The sequence below is a fragment of the Suricata suricatta genome, chromosome 7, assembly GCF_006229205.1.
Source record: "Suricata suricatta isolate VVHF042 chromosome 7, meerkat_22Aug2017_6uvM2_HiC, whole genome shotgun sequence".
Classification (NCBI taxonomy): domain Eukaryota; kingdom Metazoa; phylum Chordata; class Mammalia; order Carnivora; family Herpestidae; genus Suricata; species Suricata suricatta.
The window spans coordinates 95927311-95948927 of NC_043706.1; the positions used below are offsets into that span (position 1 = coordinate 95927311).

At 34.7% G+C, this 21617-nt stretch overlaps 1 protein-coding gene and 1 long non-coding RNA gene across 9 annotated transcripts in view; one reads left to right on the forward strand and one right to left on the reverse strand.

The window, feature by feature from the left end:
• REV3L (REV3 like, DNA directed polymerase zeta catalytic subunit) overlaps window positions 1-21617 on the reverse strand; it is a 178179-nt gene that overhangs the window by 60703 nt on the left and 95859 nt on the right. For 6 of the 7 annotated variants that reach the window (XM_029945421.1, XM_029945420.1, XM_029945423.1 and 3 more), the window contains 6 exons: window positions 17594-18507; window positions 15771-15850; window positions 14334-14459; window positions 9575-9767; window positions 8165-8276; window positions 2436-2551 (listed from right to left, as the gene is read on the reverse strand). In XM_029945421.1, coding sequence (XP_029801281.1) covers window positions 2436-2551; window positions 8165-8276; window positions 9575-9767; window positions 14334-14459; window positions 15771-15850; window positions 17594-18507 — 1541 coding nt within the window. The remainder of the gene's footprint in view (window positions 1-2435; window positions 2552-8164; window positions 8277-9574; window positions 9768-14333; window positions 14460-15770; window positions 15851-17593; window positions 18508-21617) is intronic. The other variant, XM_029945422.1, reaches the window with a different exon arrangement.
• On the forward strand, window positions 17917-21473 carry LOC115296945. 2 transcript variants are annotated; one of them, XR_003911160.1, is made up of 3 exons: window positions 17917-18069; window positions 20702-20763; window positions 21167-21473. It is a non-coding gene; the product is annotated as an uncharacterized LOC115296945 (long non-coding RNA). The 2 variants fall into 2 exon arrangements; XR_003911159.1 differs by having other exon boundaries at window positions 21258-21473.

A 21617-nucleotide genomic window follows, 5' to 3' on the forward strand; every position in this document is an offset into this window, starting at 1 on the left:
CTTGATTTTAGATCAGGTCATGATCTCATGGTTCATGAGCCCACACAGGGCTCCACACCATCAGCAGATTCTCTTGGGAGAATCTCCCTCTTGGGATTTGATCTCTACATCTCTCTGCCTTCCCCTGCTCATGCTCTAATAAATGGAACTTAAAAAAAGATTCTAAGTTATGAAAGAATTTTGCAAAATGTAACTGAAAATTATATATTTTTAAATAAGAAAAATGTATACGCACATATTTTAAAAATAATAAACCCTTTCACTTTAAATTTGGTTAATTCTGGTGCCATTTTCATGAACACCTAATACTGAAGCATTTCTTTGGTATTAGGATATGTTTATAGTTACACTGGTCATTTCCTGGGAAACATGGTACAGTTTTTAACCTAAACAACTCTGGAAATTTGTTGACATCAATTAATGATATTCATATTCAGAATGAAATTCTCCTAACTTTGCAAGGACAACTAGATGAAGAGTAGAGTTAGGTGATGACTTTACCTTGGTAGAAATTAAAATGTGTTTCTCTTAAGTAACACTGGGTATATACAAATGTTGTTAATTAGAGGATCTGGAAATAGAACCAATATTATAAACCAGGGTTACCGGATTCCAGAGAGAAGAGGTACACATATTTATCCCTATTCTTTTTTTTTATGCCTTTACTTTATTTTGAGAGAGAGAGATTGAGATAGTGAGCACAAGAGGGGAAAAGAGAGAGGGAGACACAGAATCTGAAGCCAGCACCAGGCTCTGAGCTGTCAGCACAGAGCCTGATGCAGGGCTCGAACCCACAGACCGTGAGATCATGACCTGAGTTGAAGTCAGATGCTCAACTGACTGAGCCACCCAGGCGCCCCTATCTCTATTCTTCAAAAAGATGATGTTTAAGAGTTTTTTCATTTAACACTTATATAAGCGTTATAGGCTTAGGCACTGTTCTAAGTGCTTCACAGTTGCTCTATGAGATAAGTTCTATTATCACTCTCATTTTACAGAAGAAGCTGAAGTATACATAGGTTAAGTAACCTGTCTGACATCACATAGCTAGCTAGCAGATCACCAGGATTTGAACCCAGGCGGCCCTCCTCCAGAACCTGTGCTCTTTCCTGCCTTCCTAACCATCCCCTTTCTAATGGACCATGTTGCCTCATAAAGATGGTTTCTGCAGTGTTCTAAAAGCACAAGAGCTTGGGGCTCCTGGCTGGCTCAGTAGAGCATGCGGCTCTTGATCTCAAGGTTGTGAGTTCAAGCCCCACACTGGGTGCAGAGCCTACTTAGAAAAAAAAAAATAAACAAACAATAATAAATAAATGGACAAGGCTTTCATTGACTCTTCTGATCTTAAGTCATATACCTTACCTGTTACAGCTAATTAAACTACTAAGTACACCTGAACATTCATTTTGCCTCTTCTGAATATTCAGAAACCTATCCCAAATGAAATGTTCAGAAAATGGAGATAGACCACACTATTTCTAGCACCCAAGGGACACAGAAACTACTAAAAATTTATGCAATAAAGAACTAAAATTATCTCTGCCTTTTTATTCCAAGCTTTTTGCATACTTCAAAATATTTATGGTCTTTGAGTCTTCTAATTTCCAGCTTTTTAAAGCCTCTCCCTTTAAAATTACTAACATGTAAGACATTGTACTGAAGCCAAAACCTCTCTCAGGAGTTCTCTTGATTAGTTTTCACCAACATACCCAAAGTATATGCTCCGTTGTCCTAATCAGTCTTGTGACTTTAAAACTAAGTTATTAAAAATTCTATAGTTATAAAGAAAGAAATAATTCTATAGTTATAAAGAAAAAATAATTCTACAGTTATAAAGAAAAAAACAATTCTGAATTGTGCTTTATCAACTTTAATTTTGGTATGAATGTTATTATTGCCTCCCTCCTTTGAACAGAATCAAACTTGTGGGAAACAGCCTTCAAAATTCATGCCAATTTTTTAGCCTGATACCCAAATATAAATCAATAGTTAGTTTTCCAATCAAAAGCATAAAACATAGAACCAGACAAAATAAAATTATGGTACATTAACCAAAGAAATGTTGTGTTTCATAATGATTATGAAGACAATCTCATAATACAGAAAAATACTAGATAAAAGAAGCATAATAAAAATGCAATATAGGTATGGTTAAAGTAATATAAAAGAGGCTTATATATGTATATAAAAAATGACTGAAAGAAAAAATACCAACAAATATATTAACAGCATATATAACAGCAAGATGGGGGTACTTTTTCTTTTATTTTTCTTGATTTTTGAATTTGTCCATAATGGAGTTATGATACACCTAGAGCTTACACAATTTAGTATTAAAATTAGGCTAGAACAACAGTACTTTTTAACACCTTGTCTTTATTTACTTGGTAATTTACTCTGTACTTGAACCATAAAATATTCACAATGCTTCGTACCTGGCACCCGAGAGATCATCTGACATAAATCAACACGTAAGGTAGCAGCCCTTTGTAAGAGGTAACCCCAGGAATGCATCTGAATTTCATATCCTAGCAGAATATCAGGATCATACCTGAAGGAATGAAAAAATTGAACAAGGACCAAACATTTGAACTTTTAATCAGAAGAATTGTTTCCTTGTGATATAAAGTGCAAGAAATAAAAAAATCTATTCAGTTTCTCAGATGGAGAAGAGATGGTACAGTGGTACATACAGAATTTCTATACAAGAAGGAATAGGGCAATTAGTGTTCCTGATTTGAAGCTACTTTTGTAAAGCAAACATAGTTTTTACTGAGACTGTGTTATTTATTTGATATGATTTAGGAAAGAAGCTGATAGAAATTGGGACAAGAGAAGCATTACCACTGAAGTATAAGAATGAGAGAGTGACTGAGAGTATTATGAGGGTAGCGGCAAGAGAGGCCGTGTGGGCATGTGCGGGTACATGTTTTGGAAAAGATCCTCCCAGGTCATTTTGTTGCTACTTCTCTACCCCTCTAACCTCTATTGTCCTTAAACAGTTTTAACACTGAGAAGGAAAATGAAAACATCTTCCTTTTCCCACTTAATTTTAATTAATGACTTGGTCCTCACAGGAAGTAAGGCTTCAGTAATGACAAGTTTGTCCTCTATACTCAAGAAGAAGGTGTCTCAGTTTAATAGAAGAATGAAATATTAACAGGGGTGAGATTAATGTGGGGACGCTAAGCATCAGAAATTAAGGAAAAAGTGTGCTCACTGTAGTCACACAGTTGCACTGGTAAAACTGCCCTGACAATGTACATCCAACTCAGAAAGAGCCTCCTTGTGGCTCCTCTTAGGACATTCACAGTAACTGCCATAGAAAAATGTTTGGTTACAGTACAAGAGAAAATTAACTTGAAGATTTACTTCAATGGAAAAATTGTATGAGGAAGGGAAAAACAGATTATATCATAATTTGAGAACAAAAACTTTGAGAGCAAAAGCTACAATAATGCTCCAAATTAGAAGCTCTAAATTACTGATTATTTTCTTATTTATAAAAGCCAAAAAGCAGAGTGAAAGATCATAAAAACCTGTGAATTTGGGTTTTACATCATTGGTTACAGTCACTCTGAACTGGGGCATGGGCAGCCTGTCCAGATTGTATTATTTAATACCTGCCGTCTCAAAGTATCCGAGTAGTAGGATCATACTAATTTACTGATGTAAGCTATAACTGGTTTGCTAATATTTTACCATACTTCCATAGCTGCTTTCTTAAAATGATGGGGTTGAATGGCTTTAGTTTTCACTTAGTCAACAAATACAAGAATGTCACAAAAATGTCTCTTTATTTTTAATCCTGGAGTTTAAATGGCTGGTGTCAAAAGAATTAGGTTCAAACATCTGCAACATCATTCTTTTTATTCTCTCCCGTAAAGTCCCCATCAAAATACATTCTATAATATAAATTTCAACATCTGGTAATCTGCTTGTGATCTGTTATTATAGCACGGACTTATAGAGTAGCTCTCAAACTTGTCAGGAGAAAAAGATAATGTATATATTATCCATGTGTTTTTCTTTATACAAATAGGGTTGAAATTTCTGAGAAAACTACTTCATTTGATGATTACTTATTAATTTAATAGAAAAGCCAAATGGACCTTTTCACCAACCTACAAAAAAGTGTTTTCTTGGTAGAAAGTGCCTCATGGCAGGCAATCTGGAACAAAGGACAGGGACAAGGCATGATCATGGGGGAAGCAAAGGAAAACAATGCATTATGCAACAATGAGGCAAATATTTAATCTCAGAGATCAGAGGCTAAAAAGGGAGACTAATTCTTAAAAAAATTTTTTTCTGAAATCCTAGGGCATCTAAGCAAACAGATGTCTCCCATTACTCTTCCTGCTCATTAGTCTTCTAACATAACATCTAATAGGTTAAATCATCTTTGTTGATAGTAACTTCATCAATTCTTTAATTAAGTTAAATTCTCTGAAAGACAAGTGCATCTTCCTGAAAACTATGCACTGTCTAAACTTGAGAAACTGGGGCAGAAATATCGTATCAAGTGGCACTAAGAATTATCAGGGATAGGAGATGTGAAGGATACCCATACACAGACACCAAAACCCATGCAGTTGACTGCCTTAATACCAAGAATAACCAGAATAGGCGTTACAATGTGCCCACGGTTGGCCCTGATCTCAAGAGAAGAATTTGGAAGACTGCTGGAGTTCCTACTGCACACATTTCTAAGCACAGGTACATGAAGAAGGTGCCAGATGGTTACAGAGCCCTTCTTCTTCTATAAAGAAAGTTCTTCTCACTTATCTGAATTTCCCAGATTCATAAAACATCTTATGGGGTGCCTGGGTGGTTCAGTCGGTTAAGCATCTGCCTTCCAGCTTCGGCTCAGGTCATGATCTCATGGTTCGTGGGTTCGAGCCCCGCATCAGGCTCTGTGCTGACAGTTAGCTCAGAGCCTGGAGCCTGCTTCGGATTCTGTGTCTCCCTCTCTCTCTGACCCTCCCCTGCTCGTGCTGTCTTTCTCTACCTCTCAAAAATAAATAACAAATGTTTAAAAAAAAACCCATCTTATTACTGCAAGGATTATTATTCCAGTTAGCTACTTGCTACGTTGCAGCACCTAATATAGTTGGTTAAGTACACTTATTTTTTGATGTTCTGACAAAAAGTATTTTTAAAAATGGTCTATTTTATAAACTGTTACCGCTCAGAGATGACTGCTGAAAAAAAAAAAAAAAACAAAAATTACTCTGCTTCTTGTAAGTGATTAGATTTTAGTCTAAGAGAATTGGGTAGTTTCACTATTTTCCAGACCTATTATGTACATTTATTTTTTGACTTAGAGGCCATTTCATCTAAAGAGAGTTCTAAGGCTGATAAAACAGGTCTCAAGTTCAAAATACCAAGGATTTCACTTCTTCTGTGAAAACATTTGATGACAATTAACAAAATCTTTGTGACTTGTTCTTCAGTTTTGGTGAATTGATCTACCTTACCTCGTTTCAAAGTTATGGAAAGAATAAGGTTGGGTAGAGGGGCTTAGTGAAGGAAAAAATAAAACTGGGGAAAATGGAAGCAACAGAAATATGAAAATGATTTATTTAGGGGAAAAAAAAGCTGCTTCCACAACTAAAATTTTAAATAACCCATTAACATCTATATAGGAGAGAGATGAGGGGGTTCTAACTAGGCAGTGGCAACTGCAGGGTGGGGTGGAGGAAAGGAATGATTTTGAAACAGAATTCTGAGGTTAAATAAAATGTAATATATCCATGGAGGGAAGAGAAAAAGGAAGAAATCAGAGCTTGTATTCAAGTTAGGAAGGCTGAGAAAAATGGAAAATTGTTAATAAGTTCAAGGAAATACAGAGAAAAATGTGACAAGACAATGGATTTGGTTTGACTTGTTTAATATAATTTCATACTACTTATGTTTGCATTTGAGGAGGTAAATATTGGGTGGAAAAATACAGACAATAAAACTCTGAAAGTGTGCATCTTTTATTCAACTTTATATTTAGCACCTAGTATTATGCCTTACACTCAGAGTTAACATTTATGCACTGACCAGGCTAAGAGTTTTATGTGCATTATCTCATTTAATTTTCATAGCTATTATCATTTTCCAGATGAGGAAACTAAAAATTAGAGAGATAAGTAACTTGCTTAAGACAAAAATACAGATGCAGTGACCTGGATGGAGCTAGAGAGTATTATGCTAAGCAAAATAAGGCAGTCAGAGAAAGACAAATACTACATGATTTCACTCACATGGACTTTAAGAAACAAAGCAAGTGAAAAAAGGAAAAATAGAGACAAACCAAGAAAAGGACTCTTAGCTATAGAGAACTGATGATTACTAGAAGGAAGGTGGGTGGGGCGATGGGGGAAATAGGTTGATGGGGTTAAAGAATACACTTGCTGTGATGAGCAAGGGATGATGTATGGAACTGTGGAATCACTACATTATACACCTGAAACGAATATTACACTTTATATTATTAACGAACTAGAATTAAAATAAAAACTTAAAAAATCCCCATCCTTCAAGTATCATCTTCCATTCATTAAGATTGGAAGTCAGAGCTGGCTGACTCCAAAATCTGTTGTTAACAAAGCCTGTGTTGAGTTGGTACTCAACAAAGGGGCTGAAAGAGTGAAATAATCTTTTAGGGGACTGTTTAGAATAATTATAAAAGATATTACAAAATAGAAATGTTGCTATTTAAGCACTTAATAACCATATGATCTTCTAGAGTAAGAACCAGAAATTAGTTTTGTTTACTGCATTTTTCTTAATGACTAATATAATTCATGTTACGGACATGAAGAAAGTTACCACATTTGCAAATGATTGCTAAAATTCTCAATGTTGGCAGATAAGCCTGTTGTTGGGAATACATCTAACAAAGAGTACATAAGCATACAAAGCCCAGGGACATTATTGGACATCCACTGGCACACAAAATGGTATTGACTGAAACTCTGCATGTTCTTTTTGCTAAGCTGCTTGCAGAAATAAAAGTGTGGGCATTGAAGCATCTGACATGTTAATGATAACCTCTGAGAGAAGATAAAAGGTAGGAATGACAATGGAAAGACTCCATGGATGGGAATCCATCCAGTCACCAGTGCTATAAATAGTAAAATTACTTTTCTCTTATTTCCTCCCTAGAGTGGTAGGTAAGCAGTATATTATTTTTGGTGTCCTGACATTTAATTTCATTTTGTTTTGTTGAAAACATGTTCTGGTTTTCTAAATTTCAAAATGGTTTATGTTAATGCATCTGGGTGGGATTGAATCAGATATTCAGTTTGTAGGGTATCATCTTGATCTCTCATGCAGAATACTGTCTCAGTTCTACAGGAAAAGAGTTCAACTACCAAAAGCAAACTATAGAAAGCAAAACAGAAAGGGTTGTGTGTAATGACATACTCAAGGAGAGCTTTAATCCACACATAAAGATACAAAGGCTATTTTCTAGACTGCTTTAGATATTTAAAGACCTAAGCCTAGCAATGGGCAGAAATCTGAAGTTCCTAGAAAACTAAAAGTTATAGTCTTTAGAAAATGCAAAAGATTCATTTAATTATTTTTAAATTAAAATACGTTTGTTTTAAAATATCCTTTTCATAAATTTCGACAAGGTTCTACTATCAACCATCCAAGCCAAATATTAAATGATCAAAAAAGATTTTCAAGGAACTATATATTACAAAAGAGTATGTACAACACAATCCTAGGATTTATGAATAGACTGCATGCCAACACTTTTTGGAAATATTGGTTTAGAACTCAGAAAACATTAAAAAAAAAGGTATTGAGATGTGGCTGACTCCCAAGGTAGAAACCTATTTAATAAGTAATACAATTTAAATTTAGCACAGTTCCCAATTATTTCTCTACCATAGAAAAATCACACTAAAATCCAACTGGCAAAGCCAGAGGTGCTAAGCCAATATTTCTTCTTCAATCCTGAGAACAGAATATTGTTTTGCCATCCCTAATCTGCTGGAAATGGTGATGGATAGTAATGGGAGGTAAGAGCAAAATTTTTCCAAGGGTACTTTTACGCAGGAAGAAATTTTCTTCCTCTTTCCTACCTCTGCCAACGTTATTAATCAATAGGAAGAAAGAACTCACTGAACAAAAGCTGAAGAAATCAGAACAAAGAAAACAATACCTCTTTATTATATCTGCAATTTCTTGAAAAAGTGCCTTCTCATCAGGTGCATAGGTAACTTCTAATCCTGTAATTCCAGATCTAATCAGTAATGGGGTCTGATACCTGATATCTAAGAAATAAGCAAAATGTTTATTACATATCATTGTGTGAGTAACATAAACCCTTACTTTTGAGTGAAATTATGCTACTGAAATACTTTAAATTAAAAGAGTATTTCCCAGGGGTGTCTGGGTGGCTCAGTTGATTAAGCGTCCAACTTTTGACTTCAGTTCAGGTCAGGGTCTCATGGTTCATGAGCCAGAGACCTTCTTTGGGCTCTGTGATGACAGTGTGGAGCCTGCTTGGGATTCTCTCTCCCTCTCTTCTCTCTGTCCTTTCCCACTCATATGCACATGTGGATTCTCTCTCAAACATTAAAAAGAGAAAACAGCATTCCCCAAAGTAAATACATAATTAACTCTACTTCTTAAACCCTTTCCTGAAGTTTTTCTATTTATATGCAACTGAAAATTCAAATTTCATTTTTTCAGTTATTTTCATGAAAAGTCTACATTCACCAAATTTCTCAAGTAATAATGTGTTACCCAAAAAGAAATTTTATTACTTTGTCTTTACTCTTCCTATAGGAAGAGCTTTTTTAGTAAAGAATATTTTTTAAAATGTTTCTTTTTTGAGAGAGAGCATGCACACATGCTCACACGTGGGGGAAGGGCAGAGAGAGAGGGGAACAGAAGACCTGAATTAGGCTCTGTGCTGACAACAGAGAGCCTGAGGGGGGCTCAAATTCATGAACAATGAGATCATTGCCTGAGCCCCAGTCAGACACCTAACCAACTGAGCCACCCACGTGCCCCTAGTAGAGAATAATTCAATCAATGGTATGCTGGTAAATGTTTACAACTACCTCTCAAGGAAAAAAAAGAAAATAAAGAGCCCTGATTTGTAGTGCTTGCCTTTTTCCATAAAAGACTCCTCTCCGTGCTGATCTCAAACTGCCAATACTACCAATGTGACATCAACTAGTTTAAAGAATTCATAAAAATGTAATAATTGGCTTGTGAGCTGGTGCAAGCCAGCTCAAGCACATCATTGATTAACCTGTAAATTCCTACATGATTTTGTTCTGTGCTAAGACTTCTTCCTCAGTTGACTGAATTCACATATTACTATTCAAAACTACAGAAGGATGCCTGATATTTATACAATGCCTTATATGGTATACAATATGAAGAACATCCAAGCCAAAAACATTCATATTTAGGAAAAGATATAAACACAATTGGAATTCATCTTAAAAGTCTCTTAAAATCCACTAATTGACATTAATAACTTCCAGCAGAGAAACTGCCCCATTAAAAGGTTCATCCTAGGATGGGCAGGTACAAAATTAATGAAAATGAACAATACCTTGGCTGGAGACGGGCTTGTCTTTATCAATCACTATAACACCTGTGAGTTCTGTTTTGTCTGTATCTGGTAGTGGAGTGTCAGATGAGATGCAATAAAACAGAGCACATATTGGGTCAAATTCAGGATCTGGTTCTAAGTCTCGTCTAGTTCGAGCATGTAACTCCACACTGATTAGGGTAAGATTTTGTATCTATAAAAGGAAATAAAGATTAGAATTTTAGATTACTTTTTGAGACATGTTGAAAGAAATGTTTCACCAGGACTCCAAGGAAATATTAAAAAGAAAATTAGAAAGGAAAAAATGCCATAAAGGACATAGCCACAATACTACACAGATTAAAACTAAAGATTTTCATTTCTAAGATTAGATTAAATCAATTCATCTTTTTTATTTAAAAAAAACTGCTTATGCTGTAACTTCTCAGTGACAATACATACTTAAAACTATGTCTTTAAAGTACATGCAAGTGCCTCTCAATTTTTTCAATTCCTGCTTGTGAAAGAGAATGACTAGTCCAAGTGGTCATACATTTGAATCAAAGTCTGCTACTTTTTACTTTCCACCCAATTAACTATGGTTTCACCTATAGTTTAAACTAAAATGAGAGGCATCTTTTAGTTTGAAGCTCCTATTAATTCTCTACTACATCAATTTACTTCTACATGCACTGGGCAAATTTTTTATTATAGCTTTTCCTGAAAAAGTATCCTAAGAATATTATGGCATCAACTAAAACAATAGCTAGATTTTTGCCCATACACATTTTCTCTTTGGCAAAAATACAAAAAAAGAGTAGTATTTGGCTTTTTACATTTATTTTCCTATGCTAAAAAAAAGAAGAATTAACTGTAATTTTTAGTTCTCTTTTTAAAAGTCAAGACAAAATGAATAGAAACTCTGGGTAAAAAAAACAAAAACCAAACAACATAAGCTGGATTCATGATTACAGCTAGAATTATAGCCAGCACTGTACCAGTAATACCTGGCAACAGAAAACAGTAGACTACTGTTATAATATTGGTAATTATTGAGGTCATATAAATTTAAAGAAGGATTTGTGTTTTGTATTTATTTTGCATGCCAGCTGTTGAAGAAATGTAATTAATACAAGGCTCCCCCTAGTGATGGGAGTAGAATTTAGTAAACCTCTTTGGAGTATAATTTAGAAATATCTATCAAAATTAAAAACAGACATATCCTTTGATCTAGCAATTCTATTCCTGAGAATATATCCTGCAGATATAATCATACATGTAGCCAAAATTTATGTATGAGGATGTGCATTAAAAATTATGATATTTCCAGTCTTTTAGAAGTTATAAAAGACTAAATAAATGTCTATCAGTTGAGCACTGGTTATATAAGTTATGTGATGTCACATAAAGGCTACATATAATGGAACACTCTTTAACCTTTAAAATTTTTAAGAATGAGCCAGATCGGAATGTCCTAGTATGGAAAGATCACCATAATACACTGAGAAGTGGAACTAGTGAGTGTAGCATGTGTATAGGTATGTAAAATATGTTAAAGCACATGCATAGAAAATTTCTGCAAAGAGACATAAAAACACAGAACTGCTTATATTGCCTTTGGGGAAGGAGACTGCTTGGTCTGATGTGGAAGGGAAGCTTAATTTTCATTGCAAATCTTTTTGTCCTAGTTGCTGTTTGTTTTTTTTTCTATATACATGTAATGTTGCATGCATTCATTAGTAAACTTGTAGTTAAGTACTTTTTAAACTATAAAGAACATTAATTATACATATTATAAAGCATAAGGAATAATAAAACAAATATCCACTTTCTTTATACACTGCCATTTCTTTAAGTTTATTTTTGCGAGAGAGAGGGTGTGTGTGTGTGTATGTGTATGCACCTGCACATGTGTGTGAATGTGAGAGGGACAAAGAGAATTCCAAGCAGACTTCAAGCTGTCAGCGCACAGCCTGATGTCAGGCTTGAATCCACAAACTGTGAGATCATGACCTTAGCTGAAATCAAGAGTCAGACACTTAACCAACTAAGCCACCCCAGCCCTGGTTAGATTGTTTTGTTATAGCTGTATTATAGGGATACCTGGGTGGCTCAATTGGTTGAGTGTCTGACTCTTGATTTCAGTTCAGGTCATGATCTTTACGGTTTGTGGGTTCAAGCCCCTTGTTGGGCTATGTGCTGAGAACTCAGAGTCTACTTGGGATTCTCTCTCTTCCTTTCCCTTTGTCCCTCCCCCGCTTGCTCTATAACTCTTTCAAAATAAATAAAAATGAACTTTAGAATATTATTTAAAAATCTCACCAATAAAATGGGGAGCTCAGGAAAAGAACTTCTACTTTTAAATGTATGCTCTTTAAGTTTATATATATATATTTTTTTTTTAATACAAAGCACATATTAACTTAGTAAGTTAAAAAATGTAACTGGAAAACCTCTACCTCAAACAAAACAAAACAAGTTTAATTAGAAAAGGATGAACATGTGGAAAGACTGGAGAAGACCAAAGACAATTTCAGGTCAAAAGATTTGTGGAGGTTGATTTATTTATTTAATAGGCCAAACTTCACATTCAAAATTTGCCTTTCTACTCCTTGATATAAAATGCACTGGTGATCTTAGGGGCACTTTCTTTTTAAGCAAATATATGAAATGAAGAGAGAGGGGAGAGATTTACGGAGTACGACTAAGAAAGACGTAGGGGACCAAGGGGGATAAGGATTATAACCTGTCTCTTCTGCCCTAAGTATTTATATGCAGACGAGAGAGAAGTTAGTACAGCATGATGAGACATGGAAGAAAAAAAGCTATGGGCACACTTTCCTAGAAAAAGGACAGCATACACAGTGCAGATTTTTCTTTTGGCTCCTTTCCTATTTGGCCACCAGGTGGCTGTCTGGAGTATGCCGTGAGGCCTTCTTAGGGAAGAAGCTGTGAGCAACCTGTCAGTCCTCCTCTAGCTTCAAGAGGGCCCACAATTCTGAGATGGGGTTATACAGAAATACAGTAAGAGCGTAAGAAAAAAATTAAGTTTTTCAAATAAATAAAGGATAATAAAATGTAAGAAGTCTTTGCTAAGGTCTATTAAATTTGCTTTAACAAAATATTTTTTTTATCCTGGTATTTTATTTTTCTAATTTTGGGTGTATCCTTCGTAAGACATGTATTCCTAAATTCATTACTTAGTTTATCTTGGCTATAGGGAATAGTACAGAGCCAAGTAGGTATAATCCAGGAATTACATGAATGCTGTTGAATGGAAAAATGTACAATTAGGGAATTAAACTATGTTCCAATCTACTTCTAAAAAAGTACAAATCTTATTTCAAATTTAGGGTAAAAATGAGGACAATATTCGAGTATTTCTCTTAGTTTATGCTCATCTAATCCTAGTTTATGCTCATCTAATCCTTAGAACAGTTTAAGACAGAATTGACTTGAGAACTAAAACACACGCACACAAAAATCGAATTCTATGGTCTAAAGAGGGCAAAGACCTAAAACAATGTTCAAAGGAAATACCATGGGGGTGCTTGGGTGGCTCATTGGTGAAGCGTATGACTCTTGATCTCAACCAGGACATGATCTCACAGTTTGTGAGATCCAGCCCTGTGTCTGCTTGGGATTCTCTCTCCCCCTCTCTCTGCCCCTGCCCTGCTCTCTCTCGTGTGCATTCTCTCTCTCTCAAAATAAAGAAACTTAAAAAAAACAAAAAATAGGTATCATGAAAGTCACATATAATTTTAAATTTTCTAGTAGTTACATTTAAAAAAGTAAAAATAGGTTAAAAGTATTTTTTATTTAATACATCTAAAATATCCTTTCAACATGTGTAATATAAATTACTAATGAATATTTTACATTCCTTCTTCCTGTTAAGTCTTCAAAAACAGTGCACATTTTTACCTTTATAGCACATTTCAATGTGGATGCTAAACTTTTGCATGGAAATACTTGACCTGTATTGAGATATCATAAAATTTACAGTTGAAAAAGTAGTTTTAGATACCTAAGTTGTTCCAAACATACTTAAAAGTTTTCTAATAGTCAATTATCAGTTTTTATATCTAAATTATTTAAATAAAATGTAGAATTCACTTCCTAGATGAATAAGGCAAATTTTAAATTCTCAATAGGCACATTTGTAGTGGTGGCCAGCACAGATGTAAATAACGAAAATATACTCTAATTTCCATTACTGCCAGTCAGGTGTTCTGAGTTGTGTTTTCTTTAATACAGATAAATTTACAATGATCCATTCACATATATGTTCTACTCCATCCTGTGACTAACGTACATTTTTACAAGATAGCTTCCTACTCTTTGGCATATGGTCTATAACTGTGAAGGGAACTGGGTTATACAGAGATTATGTGAACCAAATGAACTGTAGCACATGAATTAGCAAGCACTAATCCACTGAACCAAACAGAAAATACAGTAAATATCTCATTTAGAATATAACACCCTAATATAACAATCCCAGATTAACAGAGATTTTCTAATAGTTATAAAAGCTTTTCCAATTTTAGCTTGTATAAATTGAATTTCAGCTATAAGATTTGTGAAAATTGTGAAACTACAAAGCAGTCTCAATAACCTAAATAGTTTCCCTAATTATATATATAAATAATAACAAAATGAAGATTAACAGGAACAGAATTCAATGTATTCTTCCCACAGTAAGAAATTTCCATACTTGTTCCATCAAATAAAACATGAAAGTTAAATGGTGGATAAGTCCTTACTGTTGCAGTTTTACCTCGTGTAAAGCTTTTGCTTCCTGTAAGTTTTGTACGCTGACTTTGAAACCATAAGAATTGTTTAAAGATGGTCCATCAATCTGAGACGTTTCTTTCTTTGGGGTATTTACTGCTGCAAATTGATTCTATTAAAGAAAAAACACACACATAGCCAGAAAAAGATAAATGAACAATCTTTTTTTTTTTTTTAATTTTTTTGGATCACTTATTCCTACCTAATCTGCTTTATGTGTTTGGTAAAATAATACATGATAAACTAGTATTACCTCTTTAGGCCCAAGAAGAAATGAAGTATTTTATTAATATTCTTTTCATGCTAGGAATTCAAGATATCAGAACTGGATATATGTAGAAACATCTGATACAATCTGTAAGCAAACCATATGTTGATCTTTGAATTTACAAACCCCAAACAATGAAACTAATAGTCTTGTTGGAGAGTTGACATTTATACCACATGGACATTTATCTTGATCAAATGTTTGGAAGTGTGGCAAACAAGCAGGCAATATATTTGCAACTAGTTTGGCTGAAGTTTATAAAAGATTTGAAATTCTGGGCTTGTATTTTACTCTAATGTAGCAAGTGTCTGAAAGATGAATAAAAACAAATAATCTTGAAGGGTTTAGAAAAAAATAGAATCTATTTTTTTTAATATTCTGATTTCCAAATCCATTAACCATTTCCAAGTGTTGATTTAGGTTCACAACACATCTGCACTTATTTTTTTAATATAAATAGCTTGTAATTCAACACTATTTAAAAATGAAAGTTTAAAAAAAGTATTTATCATCTTAAAATAGAAATGCTGAAATATATTTAATGTGGTTAATATTAATGAAATGTAGCCAATATGGAAGAAATTTCTGTCATTTTTAAGGATACATGTCTAATGTTACTTTTTTTTTACTTAACCATATATTTCTAGATATTACCACATTTTTAGTATTTGAATAAAGATATTTATGATTTTTCAGAGTTTTAGTAGTAAATAATGTTGCTTTCCTTTGTCACTTAGTAAAATGAACTGAAAAAAATCAATGTTATATTTGAGAAAAAAGTAATAAACCAAGAAAAAGGATATATTTTTGGTGGGATCAAAAAATCACTTACTTGAGCTCTGCTGTCATTGGATTGTTCTGATTTTGCCAGTAATCAGTTAATGTATTTGTATCCTCATAATCCACATTTTGGCTATCATATTCACTTTCTCTGTAATATTTGTATTTACATATAAGAATCTTTTAGATCCCAACAACAAAAAATAAACTAAAAAAATTAGGCAATTTCTTGTTGTCTCAAAGATATGTAAATTAAATGATGCAAAAATATAATAAAATTTTTAAAAATGAGACACAAAGTTATCAATTATCTAACTGAAATCTAAGATAAGAATGGATCTTCCACTGAACATTAAATACATTTAGCATAGTTACCTTTGCTTGTGTTAAGAGTACTCTTCTAAGAGCATCAGTATTACTTCCTTTCTTATGACTCAATTTCTGGGTTTTTGGTTCTGTAGAAAGAAATGTCATATTTAACACGTATATCAAAACTGCCTGCTTTAAAAAAAAATGTTGTTCTAAACTCCTGAGTACCAGCTGTGACTAGTCTTATTACTTCTTCCCTAAAACTTCATAATTTAAAAATAAAACTAATTCAAATCTCTGATCCCCACCAAAATAACTTTAAAATTTTGCACTTAAAAAAATTCTATTTTAATTATTGAGTTTTATACTTCAGTCATATCATAGGCAATCACTTAAATTCATTTATTTTACTTAATTATCAAGAACTTCTAAAAAGGAAGAAAAGATAGTTTCATCCATCACAGGGTCTAGAATGAGAATCAGATATTCATCAAAAACATACAGAAAAATAAAACTATAACTGGCGTAAGTACAACAAAGGTGAATATAATTGGGAATTTTTACAAGTCAGGGAGATTAGGAAGGCTTTTTTGTGCTAAAAATCAGGAGAAAGAGTAGTAATTAACTAGGAACAGAATGAGGATTTCCCCTGATTATCAAGCAAAAGAAGTGGAAGTTACTATGGGTAAGAAGGACAGAATAGACATTCAGCTGAGAGACAATGACAGGTTGGTCTAAGGTTGTGGTGGCAAAGGTAAAGGCAACAGTGAAGAGCTCTGGGTAATTTAGGGAACAAAAATGTGACAGAATTTGGTAGTGGACTAGGAACCACAGAATGGGCAGTGAGGGAATCAGATAGGTGTTACGAATTTGTTTCTGCATGTTTCTGACTTGTGTAACTCAGTGACAAAGAGATGGTAACACTATTTATTGAGGGAAAACCCAAAAAGGACCATATGGGCTTCCAAGTGTAGGCATGTACGTTTGTTTATGAGTACACTGGGTAATTGGTAATGAGTGTATGCTGTAGATCATGAATTGGGTTTTAAAAATATTGACCTTGAGGTACCTTTGAGCATTCAAGTAGAAATCCCAAATTGACAACTAGAGTGTTCTTGCAGTTAAGAGAGTTCTGAACTGGAAATTTAAATTTGTGAGTTATCTGTAGTAATCCTGTGGGCAGGAATTCACTCTTTTAGGGAGACTATAGAGTAAAGCTTCAAAGGAAATCAAGGAGGCAGAAACAGAGGAGTAGGAGAAAAGTCAAGGGGAGAAGAGGCTCCAAGAAGTAAGGTATGGTTGACAGGACAATGGCTGTCATGTGACAGGAAAACCAAAAAATACACACTGGCTTTAGCTACATGAAACTTAACTGAAAATCTTTACAAGAGCCATACTGGTGGCATGATAGAGATAGAACCCAGTGTTGAGTGGGCTGAAAAATGAAGGCAAAAGGAATGAAGTTGTCAAATTATAGAAATCTTTTAAGAAATTTGGCTTTGAAGAAGAGGAAAAAAGAGCAGAAGCTACAGATGTAAGGTGAAGGCAGGTTTTTGGTCTTTCTTACATCTTAAAGGGTGAAAGAGACTTGTGTATATATTAAAGCCAGTGGGAAAAATCAAGTTGAGAAAAAAGGCTTCTGAGAGTCCTCCTATATTCTACCCAGAAGAAGAAAGGATGGAAGCATATATAAGTAGATTTCACAGCAGAAAGATAAAAAATTAAGTTTCCATGTGATGATTGATGACTTTATAAGAAATTATAATAACTTCTCATTAGAATGAAAATTGCATTTATAAAGCTCTGATTTTCATTATATAGTCTAATGTTTTCACTTCATTTCTAATCTTTGAAGAATTATGAAGTCTTCCTTTTCTTTGTAACCTTACCTGTTGACAAAGGGTTCAGGCTACTTGCTTCAGGAAGCCTTTCCAGAAGTTTTCTCTGTATAATTGGTGTACTATGAAGGCAAAGTGATTCACATATTCCGGTTCTTGTCCTAACGTTAATTGGAGAGATCACTAGAGGCTCCAAAGGCTCACTGCAGGGGCTTTTCTGTATAACATCTTTTACTGGTTTTAAGAAGTTCTCAATAGTTAGGGAATGTAGTTCCTCTACCGGTGATGTGGGTCTCTCATCTCCATCTAATGTTTTAGAATCTGGGGATGTTGCTTGTTGCCAAGGTGGAATTACTGGAGAATCAGGGGAACTATAACTAACATAATAGTCATCATCATCATCTTCACCTTTTTCAGGATCATTTGCAGAAGCAACTCGTGGCTGCGTCTGACTTTCATTTATAGTTCGACTATATCCTGTGGTTAGCGCTTGTAAAGCAATCCGAGAATTATCAACATCTTCCTTGGTATGTGCTGTAGTGGGGAGTATATGTGGAGTTGTACTCCTTTTTGGAGGCACTACAGGTCTGTCATCTGGGTTAACCGAAGAGCTGAAGTTCTCAGCAGATTTTACAACTCCAGTTGGCTCAGTTTTAGACAGTTTCTTGGAACGTTCATATTCTTCTTTGGCTTGAAGCCACGCTTGAACCAGTTGTCGACTTGGGGCACATTTGCAAGGCATAATCACAATTTTTTTATCTTCAACCATTTTATAGCTATTACTTGATCCTTTATTGACCACTGCCTGGCCATTGCGAAGGGGTGACCCTGGTCTTGGATTCTGAGTCATTGCTGAGAATGCTGTTTTCCACAGACGAAGTCCTTCCAAGGAAAAGTCTCCCTCAAACTCAGCCAGGTCATTTGGAAGTCGAGTTTCAACCATGAGAAGACGTCCACCAATCTCCCTACAAATAACATATTTTAGAACTGTTTCATCTCCAAGAGCAATTACCAAAATATTTAGCTACCTATCCTGGAGATTTTTTTTAAGTCTCTTTGGATTCTTAAAAATGTCCGTGTCTTCCCTTTCTACACCTTCCCCCTACATATTTTACACAGGTATACTCTCTTTTGGTCTTAATATGTTTTTCTTCACAGGTGTGTGACTAAATTAATTTGCAGTATATGACTAAAGTCCATCAATATCAGGAAAAGAAAGTACTTTTTGTTTTAAGTGCCCCATGAAGCCTTGTTTCCTTCAAGGAGATATTCCTTTCCTCTACTTAGCCTAAATAACTTCCCACTGTTACCACATATGAATAAAAACAATGTAAGAATTTATCATTAGAGACTATGTCCCTGGATTTTATCTATAACCTCTCTAGACATTTTGTGTTATCTACAAGAGTTTAGCAAAACCAGTCAATTCAAATATATCTTTGTACATCCCCCCCCAAATCCCCTCAAACATTAAAAAGATCACACACAACTGAGGTAAATTGCTATAATTCTTTCTCCCCTCTACATGGCCAGGTTTAACTCTACATCAGAACTCTGAGTTGGCAGAATCCACAGAATGCATAGCGTAAATGCTGATAATGTTTGTGTATGTGGGGAACCACTATTAAATAGAAGCCTGGCTTAGTTTTCCAAAAGTTGTAAGTACCAAGGTAAACCTCTCTCTTTCTCGAATATATATCCATTGGTACTATTTGTCTTCGGAAGCAAGAGAAGTCAACTTTTTCTTCCTTATGGTATCTCTTTCATGGACATGAAGTCAGTTCTTAGTTTTTTCAATCACTTCTCCAGCATGATTTTCCAAACATCCTAGTCATTCTCTACATAAAACTCAATGAACTGGATTCATGTTTTCTAATTTGGAGCTGCAGGATTACCACAGTCCTTTTTCCTCTTTACATGTCAAGACTTTGGCCCTTATTAATTAACTCTGTAACCAAAATCTAGCACCTTTCCTCCACCCACCTCCCAGCTATATGAAAAATTAGAAGTAAAATTATTGCTACTGAAGAAAATTAGTACATATTATGTGCCATGCCCAACTCTAATACTAATGGTATAGAAAGCATAATTAAGTAAAAAAAAAAAAAAAAAAAAAAAAACCAAATTGATGAAGTGTGGTAAATTCAGCTCTCCTGAATATTGTCAGCAGCATAATTGCATGTCATAATATATGTTCAAAGCCTTAAAGTTTTTAGTAATCCTGCTTCTTCTTTTAATTTAAATTCAAGTAGTTAACATAACCAGTGTAGTACTGGTTTCAGGAGTAGAATTTAGTCATTCATCATTTACATATAACAGTAATCCTACTTATAAAGCTATATGGAAAACCCTCAAAATACAAAAAATGCTTTATGGAGAAAACAATCACATAATTATCTATCATATCAGAACAAGGAACAAAGTTTCTGTCCAATATATACATATGATAGGCTCAATCTGTAGCCATTAAAGTGTTTCCTGAAACTCATAAATTCAGAAAATGTTTATAATATTAAGTGAAAAAAGTTGTGTGTAATACTATGACTATAGTAAGATTAATTTCATAAAACAAAATAAAAACTATACATTGAAAGAAACTAAAAAAATTAAAATATTAAAAATGGTCATCACTAGGTAGAGAAACTGTGATTTTTATGCTTTTATACCTCCTAAATTTACTACAGTGAAGACTTTTATAATAAAATATTGTTTTTTAGGGGCATCTGGGTGGCTCAGTTGGTTAAACATCTGACTTTTGATTTCAGTTTCAGGTCATGATCTCGCAGTTTGACTTTTGAGCCCTGCAACTGGCTCTGCGCTGACAATGTGGAGAAGCACCTCCCTTCCTCTCTCTCAAAACAAATAAACTTAATAAAAATGTTTTTTCAAAAATGATGACTATTGGGGCGCCTGGGTGGCTCAGTGGGTTAAGCGTCCGGCTTTGGCTCAGGTCATGATCTCACAGTTCATGGGTTCGAGTCCCGCGTCAGGCTCTGTGCTGACGGCTAGCGCAGAGCCTGGAGCCTGCTTCAGATTCTGTGTCTCCCTCTCTCTCTGCCCCTCCCCTGCTCATGCTGTCTCTCTCTCTCTCTCTCAAAAATAAATAAAAACATTAAAAAAATTTTTAAAGAAATGATGACTATCATCCTTTTATTTCAGCTGCAGCACAAGTCTCAAATCTGGACAAGTAACAGCAACACAGAGTTAATGACTAACCCATGGTAAGTTAACAGGGAACTAAAAACTAGATGTGTAAGGCTGAGGCAGAAAAAATAGTTCAAGTAAAAATATACCATGTTTACCACCTGTAAAGCCAAAGCCCCCCATATAATGGAAACTAATGTGTAAGAAACAGACATTCCTACATTCTGGCAGTGAAATAAAGAGAAAGAGTCCCATTCGTGTTAAAAGACCACATGTGGGTACTAAGCAAAACAAAACTAAAACTGTGTATTAGGAAGGGTGGAAAGGAAATTTTCTGTCTTCCGCTTCAAGTTTTTAAAGGAAACTTCTACTCTATATTTCTGATCACTTTTTATCAACCCTTTCTTAAATGGACTCCTGCAGAAGTTATTGCTGATCTGCAGGGTAGAAGTCTGGCATTCACTGTATCTTTTTTACTAGGGTCTGAAACATGATGCTGCTGAAGATCAGTGTACACACGTGGTGTGGCTTCTTGCCTCAGTGAACTCTTTCTATCTTTCCCATCATTTAGACCAAAAACCAAGTGGGCCTCTGTAGTCCTACCCAACCTCCACTGCTTCTGACTGAATGGCTGAAAAGAACTGCCTCTCCTTGCAACTGGTTAGGCAAATGGAATCAAAGACACAGAGGGGCAAGACCAAAAATCAACACTTAAATGACATGGATTAAGTCATATTCTGCACCTTAGCCCCTATCAGTTATATTCTACCTTGATGATGCAAGTAGAACATCAAATAAATCAATACTGATTCCTTTGCACTTTGCTAGTTGGCTCTGTGTCTATGTCTCTGTGTGTGTGTGTGTGTGTGTGTGTGTGTGTGTGTATCTGTCTACTGCTTCTCTGAAGAGATTCTCTTAGAAAAGAAGAGAT